Below are 9073 nucleotides of genomic sequence, written 5' to 3'. Positions count from 1 at the left end.
GACTCTTAAATCAGCGCAAAAATTAATTGCGCGGGTGATCACTTTAAAATATTACGACGAAATTTCTCTCGTTGCGTAACGCGAAAGGCATTATCGTCTCGCGATGGAAAAACATTTTGGTTAGTCTATAATTGCATTACTTTAATAGTGCCGTCGCGAGACGATCATGCCCTTCACGTCTCTTTCATCACTGTTTTGTCTTCTTTCCCATTCTCTCTTTCTCTCATCACTGTTTTGTCTTCTCCCTTTTCACATATTTTTTCATCGCCGCCAGACAATCTTGCCATTTGTGTTACGCGATATGGTAATTTCGTCAAAATATTTAGAGTGGTCACCTGTGCAATTAATTTTATGCTCGGGTCATTGGCGCAATTAAGAGTTTTTTTAGGGTCCTCTACTTCAATGGTGCCGTCGCGAGACGATCTTACCCTTCACGAGACGATCTTGCCTTTCGCGTTACGAATTTTTCCTTCGCGTTACAATTTTGTTTTTCGCGTTATGATCTCGCCTTTAGCGTTACGATATTACCTTTGCGTCTCTTTCCTAATCATTTTGTCTTCTCCCCTTTCACTATCTCTCCTCAGTGCTTTGTATCCTACACTTCACGTTACGCAACAAATATAATTTCATCAAAATATTTTGAAGTGGTCATCTACGCATAAAGCGCTGTTCACCCGCACATCTAAGAGGCTCTTTAGAGTCATTTTGTTAAATTTCCTTATTTAATAATTCATATTCTAAATCTTTTAAACTAATAAAATTAAATTAAATAAACAAATACTAATATAATAATATTTTTAAATATTTTTTTTATTTAAATTGATAAAAAGATCAAAATAAAATAAAAAGAATATAATTATAATTGGGCTAGTTATGACCACCAGTACTGTGTTATGTGGGGGCAGTGAGAGAGAGAAGTATAGAGAGAGAGAGAGAGAGTGGATCGACTCAGATTGCCTCTGGGGCTTTGGCTGCTGCCCTGAAATTGGTGTCTTCAATCAATCAAGCAAATGGCTTTGAATGGGAAGAAGTAGTAAAAACACACACAGGTGTATGGTGTTGCGAAGGCAAGAAAGGGAAGAAGAGGATCCAGAAACGACACCACGATTCGATACAACTTCTCTCTTCTCTTCTCTTCTACAACACTTGTGCTCTATTCACAAACAATCAGATTCAAAACCATGTCAAACACTCACCCCATGACGACATAGACCCTTCTCTCTACTGTACATATATATATATCTCTCTCTTCTGTCTCCTCCGACTTTCTAAACCATGGCCGCTTCTTCCGTCGTCTGTTCATGGCTCGTAGCTGCTTGCATGTCCATTGCTTGTGAAAAAGACGGCGGCGCCTTCTCCAAACAGTCCACGATGCTTCATTTCTCTCCATCTAAGCGATTGAGCAGTCGTTCACGACGCCGAAGGTTTTTGTCCAAATGCGCCGCTTCTTCTGACTTCACCAATACCCATATATCCTCTTCCTTCCGTGAATCGACCTTCCAGGGTTTGATGACCTCTTGCTTGACCACATTCGAGCCATGCGATGCTTATAACAACTCAAAAGGCATCTGGACTTCCGACTTGTTTGGTGACAATGGATTTACTTCCCTTTTCGGATCGAGAAATGTTCCTCTCAGTCGAAGGAAGTCCAAGATGATCAATCGAGCTATTCATTCAGGTGATTTTACCTTGTTTCCTCCGCATTTTCTTGTCTCTTCATTTTCTTCTAGATTACTTCTTAGCTTAGCTTAGCTTAATTACTACCACTCACGGATTTACTCAAACTGGATAAAATTCAATTTTTGCTGTTTCTAAAACCTTGTATATGAGAGAGCTTTCGACCCGGTGCTCAATTTTTAGTTGATTTTGGGACCTTAACACACAAGATTGAAAACCACTTATATGGTATATCAATTGTAGGAGAGGTGATGGCTGTAGCTGTAGAACCGGCCATGGACACATCCACTAAGAAGAAACCTCCTATAAAGCAGCGGAGAGTAGTTGTGACAGGAATGGGGGTGGAAACACCACTTGGTAGCGATCCAGATGTTTTCTATGCTAATCTTTTAGAGGGTGTAAGTGGAGTCAGTGAGATTGAAGCTTTTGATTGTTCACAATATTCAACGGTAATGCTCTGTAATTATCAATCACATTAACTTTAAATCGTCTACAAGTTGAGAGATACTGTGATTTTAAGCTCTTGACAGTTTCTTCTCATTTGTACAGAGAATTGCTGGAGAGATAAAGTCTTATTCAACAGATGGATGGGTTGCTCCTAAACTATCAAAGAGGATGGACAATTTTATGCTATATATGCTCACAGCTGGAAAGAAAGCCCTAGAAGATGGACTAATCACTGATGAAGCAATGGATGAGATAGATAAAACTAGGTGTGGGGTTTTGATTGGCTCCGCTATGGGTGGCATGAAGGTAATAATACTTAAGGTTCTTTGTCAGGGCTGCAAACTAAACACATTATGTTAAAACCTTGAATTTGCAAAGGCCTTACCGTTTTATGCATTCTACATTTAGATAATTCATGGATCATTGAGCCAAATTGGAAAATACAAACTCAAAGACATGACCTATTGTTCTTAAAACTCTAATTTTGGAATAGCAGTTTACAATATTTATCATTTTCTCAATGATAATGTCATCATTGTGTTATGGTTGTAAATAGTAGGGTTGGGATAGGTTATGATTATAAATAGTTATAGTAAATAGATATGCTGAATGAAATGGAAGTTCAAAAATCTTCTCTAATCTCTCAGAATCCTCTGTTTCTCATCTAAGGGGCTTTGTCCAATCTCAGCTCCTTTCTACGCTGGTTTATTTGGTTCTTAGCACATTTGATTTCTATTTGTTCAACTTTTTTACCACATAATATAATTATTTCTTGCTTCTCTAATATGCATTTTTGATGCACATGTTCAATCTCAACAATGGAAACAAAGAGGTTTTATGATTTGAGGTTATTTGAATAAAACCTGGCTTATGAATTCAAAATCATGTTCAATTAAAAAATGGATTATTTTGGTTAAATTCCTAAAATATCCTTTTCTATTTAATATATACATTTTTATAAAAAATAAAGTAGGGATAATTTGTAGATGAATTGAGTGATTTGATTGTGGAAGGGATTATGATGTGATAAGGAATGATTTGGATTAAATCCAAATAATACCACCTCAAACAAGCTAAAAGAATTTCATGATCTTCGTATCAAGCTTGAATTTGCAAAGGTTTTATGTCTTATGCATTAGATAATTCGTGGATAATTGATCAAACAGTTGAGAAATGAATTCCCTGGACCATTTTCTTCATTTCTTATTTTCTCGATGATAATGCCATCACTGTGTTACAGTTGTAAATGGTACAGTTGGATATGTTTGTAAATAGGGTAGAACTCTTGTATTAGAGATTGCTGATTGAAATGGAAGTTCTCAAAATCTTCTGCATCCTCATCTAAGGGGATTCAACCATTCTTATTTCTGTTCACATATATTTCTCCTGCATTCTTATCTTCTTTCTGCGTTAATCTATTTGGTTCGCAACACATTTGATTTCTCGTTGTTCAACTTGTTTACCCCATAATTTTGGATTTTTGCTTCTTTTTACGTGTTTTGATACACATGTTAAATCCCACCATTGAAGAAAGGAACAAAGAATTTCACGATCTTCATATTAAGCTTGAATTGCAAAGGCTTACTGTTTTATATATCCCACAATTAGATAATTATCAAATCCATGTTACTTTGTGCACTAATCTATTTGGTTTGTAACACATTTGACTTCTCTTTGTTCAAGCATTCCACATTTAGATAATGATCAAATCCATGTTTAAAAACATATCCCGAGCATTAATTGTTTAGCCAAATTTCAATATACAAATTCAAAGACATGACTTAACATTCTTAAAACTCTTAATTTGTAAATAGTAGGATAGGATTAGGGTATGATTGTAAATATAGTAAATATAGTAGATATATATAAATAGGTAGAATTCTTGTATTTGAGTATGTTGATTGAAGTGATAGTTTACAATCTTTTCTCATCTCTCTCAGAATCTATTCAGCTCTAAGTTGACCTAGTTCCTTTTAGGAGCAATGGTTATGGAGCTGCTTCTTGTTTTATTAGGTTCCCTTTAGTCCCTACTTGCATTTCAATTTGATTAACCTTTTGTTTTTACCTACGGTATATGCATATTTCGTGGGGACTGTGGACAATGAATAGATTCTCACTTTTCAAAAAATGATTGTAAATAGTTATAGTAAATAGATATATAAATAGGGTAGAACAACCCTTTATTAGAGTTTGCTGAAAGAAATGCAAGTTTACAATCTATTCTAATCTCTTGGAATCCTCCGTTTCCTCAACTAAGGGGCTTTGGCCATTCTTTTATCACATTTGATTTTTCTTTGTTCAACTTGTTTACCTCTTAATTTTGGATTTTCCTTCTGTTATTAATGGAATGTGGCAGGTTTTCAATGATGCTATAGAAGCTTTAAGGGTATCTTACAGAAAGATGAATCCATTTTGTGTACCTTTTGCTACAACAAACATGGGCTCAGCAATGCTTGCAATGGATCTGGTTAGCTGAAATTTGTTTTTACAATATATAGCAGTCGTGCTTTTGTTCATATTGAAATTTCCGGGGGATAATGACAATATTTCCAGTTATATATTAAATTATTATAAATTGCAGGGTTGGATGGGTCCAAACTATTCAATATCTACCGCTTGTGCCACAAGCAACTTCTGTATATTGAGTGCTGCAAATCATATCATCAGAGGTGAAGCTGTAAGTATCTTAGCTTCCCGTCTCTAGTGAAAAGCAACATTTGCTTCTTCTGCTTCTGCTTATATGAACATCATTTACAGTAAAGCAACTAAACTACTACATATTGTTTGATATAATTCAGGACATGATGCTTTGTGGTGGTTCCGATGCTGCAATCATACCCATTGGTATTGTATCTCCTTGTGTCGGTTCTATTATCTCTCGCTAGAATGGTTTATCAATAGTTGTTAAAACAATAACCATTTTTTCAGGATTGGGCGGCTTTGTGGCTTGTAGGGCGCTTTCTCAAAGGAATAGTGATCCAACCAAAGCTTCACGACCATGGGACACTGTGAGCTATTATTTATATTTTGCATTTGTTTATCTTAATTTTTACCTTAATAAAGTTCTAGGATTCGCTATTGGAAGTTTCCATGTGAACGTCAAAGCATTGAGATGTTTGAGAACAAATTTGCTGCAGGATTCGAATAAATTGATTGAGATAATGGGCTGCTTTTGTTATCCAACTTTTTATATTAATTTCACTTGGATAAAATTACATTTGGCTAGGAGCAAAAATGTTTAAATCACACAAGATTCAGCTATCCTAAAATCCAACTCTACACTTTATTACCACAAATCTGACTCTAAAAAAAATTGGGATCATGAGCCTATTTGGAAACTAGTATTTTGTCAATCCAATCATGATACCATTGGAAAATTGTCAAATTTCATTTTGAAAGTGATATATTTTTTTCTTTTGGTTTAAAATTGTTTTTTAGATCATCTATATTATAATATATTTTTTGCTTCATTTGGTATATAATAATTTTATGGATCATTATCCAGATTATTTTATGAATCATGATCTAGTTTATTTTCTAGATCATGATCCAGGTTAGTTTTAGTCTTTTAGATCATGATTGAGAATATTTTTACTTGAGAACATCGATTCCAAATGTGATCAATGGCTCTCATCTCCTTTTGTTTGACTTTGTATTTTCTCTTGTTATTTTACCAGAACCGTGATGGATTTGTAATGGGAGAAGGTGCTGGTGTTTTGCTGTTGGAAGAATTGGAGCATGCTAAGGTACACACTATCCACCTTTGAAATTTTCTTGTGATGTCTTCTTCTTCTTATGAGTTGGTTTTTGATAATAAGCAAATAAATCTTTTTATCTGCAGAAAAGAGGTGCAAAAATTTATGCAGAGTTTCTTGGTGGCAGCTTCACTTGTGATGCTTATCACATGACAGAACCTCATCCTCAAGGTTACTTTCCATATTCATCCTCAATAAACGTTGAATATTTTGTGTGTTCTTGTTTTGAAGTTTAAACATCATATGTAGATTTTAGGAAACATGATTTTTGCGCTTGAAGTAATTCTAATAGCTAAATACTGGTGTTTATTCCCATATTTTTGAGGTATAACAGAGATCTAAGAGGTTTCTGTTGAGACAATAGTGATAAAATTTTGGAGTGTGAAAAGAAGCCCTCCCAAGAATAATTGTTTTGGCTTTCTTTTCTAATCACATTTGTTGAAAGTTCTGAATAGTACTAGGCTACTGCAATTAACTTTAAGCAAAATAAACTCGTATTGCTTTCTGGACATGCATCGAAAGCTCGTTTTACTTTTTGAACTTTGAAAAATAGCACAAATTATTTTTCTCTATATAGGTTCACTCCGTTAAGTTATTGTTATGCACTTTAGAGGAAAGTATCTTAGCAAATGATTGGGATTAAGGAGCTGCAATAATCATGATTTAAGCCACTTCTTGTGGGAAGTAATTTGATTCATTTTAAGAGTTCATAAAACAAAACAAGTTACGATACAAGTTCAAGAAGCAAAATGAACTTACTTCCATTAAAATTCATTCAAACTCACTATTTTTATTTGATGATGATGTATCGCGATTCTAAGTAATCAACTTTTTCTTTGTTGTTAAAGAGTACTGTTTTTGAGCTTGCTCAATCTTAATTGGGTTATGTTGAAGCCCATTGTTGAGATCGGGAAAGGTAATTTACCTTAACAAGTATTGATCTACCATTTCTATCATCATTTGGTGGATTACATGTGGAATGAGGCTTTTCAAAGATCTTTCGATAATAAGGAAAGACCTGTTAGAAGATTGAAAGCTCTTTTGTCAACTTACTCACTTTCATTGACACAAATGCTCCACAATTCACTCTTTTGGGTTTTTATTCAATTGTGCATGTATAAAAGCATCATCTATAGTAAACCGATCCTCGATAAAAACAACTATCGTTAAAAAGCACTCATATACATCAATACCAACATCTACAACAAAACCAATCCACACCAAAATTGTCCAATTCCAAACGGAATAAATTGTTTTGTTCATTTTGTGCACTTTCACATGGAAAGATTGTCTGTCTTTCATACTGTTAATATTGGTATTATTATTATTAGGAACTGGAGTTGTTTTATGCATAGAAAAGGCCTTAGCTCAGTCTGGGGTTTCTAGAGAGGATGTCAACTATATAAACGCCCATGCTACATCAACACCAGCCGGAGATCTAAAGGAGTATGAAGCTCTCATTCGTTGTTTCGGCCAGAATCCCGAGGTAGCTCTCAACAAGATAAGAATATATAACTTTTTTTTTTCTCGGTTTATATCTCTATAATGTGGTTCTTTTTCTTTGGCAGCTAAGGGTTAATTCTACAAAATCCATGATTGGTCATCTGTTAGGTGCAGCCGGAGCTGTGGAAGCAGTTGCAACCATTCAGGTAATCTATTCTCGCCATTTACAACGCAGTAAATATATAAATAAGCCCTCAAAATATCTAACAATTTTCAAATCTTCCCTTGAACTATTTTATTACTATCATATATATACCCTTAAACGATGAAACTGTGATGATATGAGCAATTTCTATCGCTTCACACTATATTCTAACCATAAAATAATTTAAATATCAAAATACCCTTATTTATTTTTATTAAATTTAAATTTTAAATACAAAAAGACATTTTAGTAATTTATATTAAAAAATTCCAAAAAATCCGAGATCAAATAAACTCTTGATTTATTTTTGTACGATAACTCATGACAGCCTTTGTAATGAAATGTTTTTGTTTCAGTTTCAACACGGTTTAAAAGACTTGTGTGACTGGAATAAACAAAACAAAAAAGAACATATGTGAAAAATCAATAGTAGTTGACATTAATTTGTGAAAATGTATATTTCATATGATTGTGGTGTTCCTTTTGCAGGCAATAAGAACTGGATTTGTGCATCCAAATATCAATCTTGAAAATCCAGATGAAGGCGTGGTATGCTCTTATCCAATTTCAATATATTTGATTTAAAAGTCAGCAATCTACACAGTAATAAATTAATAATGTAAATCTGTGTAAAATAATTGGATCAGGATATGAAGGTGCTGGTCGGTTCTAAGAAGGAAAGACTGGACATTAAGGTGGCCTTGTCGAATTCTTTCGGGTTTGGTGGGCACAACTCGTCGATCTTATTCGCTCCTTACAAGTAAAAGCGTAAACTACTTGTAATCGTGTTTTGTTTTTTTATTTTGCAATTGGGGGGCAAATTTGTCCTGAACTGATGAGTTTTTGGACTTCATCATCATCATTGCTGTAACCTTTGTTTAAAGCTCATCTTTGTAGCTGACTTAACTGAAGCAACAATGCAAGTTTTCAATTTCAAATTGTAATGGGATTTCAACAACTTATGTTTTCTTAATAAACTTGTATATTTTGTTGGTTTGTTGACAAACAATTAATTTATCTTCATAAATAAATACATCTTTTTTGTTAAAAAATTGTGATTAAGTGGAAACTTCACCTTTTTTATGTAGCAGTTGGATCTGAAAGGCAGTGGCTTTAACACTAACTAGCATTATATTTTAAATTAAAGTATAGTTATAAAAATAATTTGTTATGACTTTGAAATTTAATTTTTCATTATTTAAAAAACACTTAAAATAAATATCAATCTTTGCTCAACATATAAATTGACAAAATTTCTATGGGAGGAAAAAAAGTAGTTTAGACAAATATTGAGTTTTAAATTAAACTATTAATAAAAAATTATATAAAATTTTACTTGAGTCTAATATTATTTATTATTTTTATTTTTATTCTTATTTGAAAAATAAAAATATTAAGAAATTTGCGGTGGTGACAGACACATTGATTTTTCAATGAAAGTCCATCTCATGTTCTCTCGTCTCAACAACACAACTAGATGTGAGATGATTCAATTGAAGAATTACCTAATCAGTTAGGTAGACGATGTTCACACTTCATTATTGGA

The 9073-nt window shown here is 33.6% G+C and overlaps 1 protein-coding gene across 1 annotated transcript; it reads left to right on the top strand.

Annotated features, from left to right (window-relative positions):
• The first annotated feature begins 903 nt into the window (after window positions 1–903).
• LOC124911352 (3-oxoacyl-[acyl-carrier-protein] synthase II, chloroplastic-like) lies at window positions 904–8524 on the top strand. Its single transcript, XM_047451820.1, has 13 exons — window positions 904–1678; window positions 1921–2126; window positions 2227–2430; window positions 4481–4591; window positions 4706–4801; window positions 4923–4968; window positions 5053–5132; window positions 5802–5870; window positions 5966–6050; window positions 7211–7365; window positions 7448–7528; window positions 8017–8076; window positions 8175–8524. Exons 1-13 carry the CDS (start codon window positions 1276–1278, stop codon window positions 8289–8291), a joined length of 1713 nt encoding a protein of 570 aa, XP_047307776.1. The 5' UTR covers window positions 904–1275; the 3' UTR covers window positions 8292–8524.
• The last annotated feature ends 549 nt before the right edge of the window (window positions 8525–9073 follow it).

Source organism: Impatiens glandulifera, chromosome 8 (assembly GCF_907164915.1).
Source record: "Impatiens glandulifera chromosome 8, dImpGla2.1, whole genome shotgun sequence".
Taxonomy (NCBI): Eukaryota; Viridiplantae; Streptophyta; class Magnoliopsida; order Ericales; family Balsaminaceae; genus Impatiens; species Impatiens glandulifera.
This window is presented reverse-complemented; position numbering and strand designations above follow the sequence as displayed.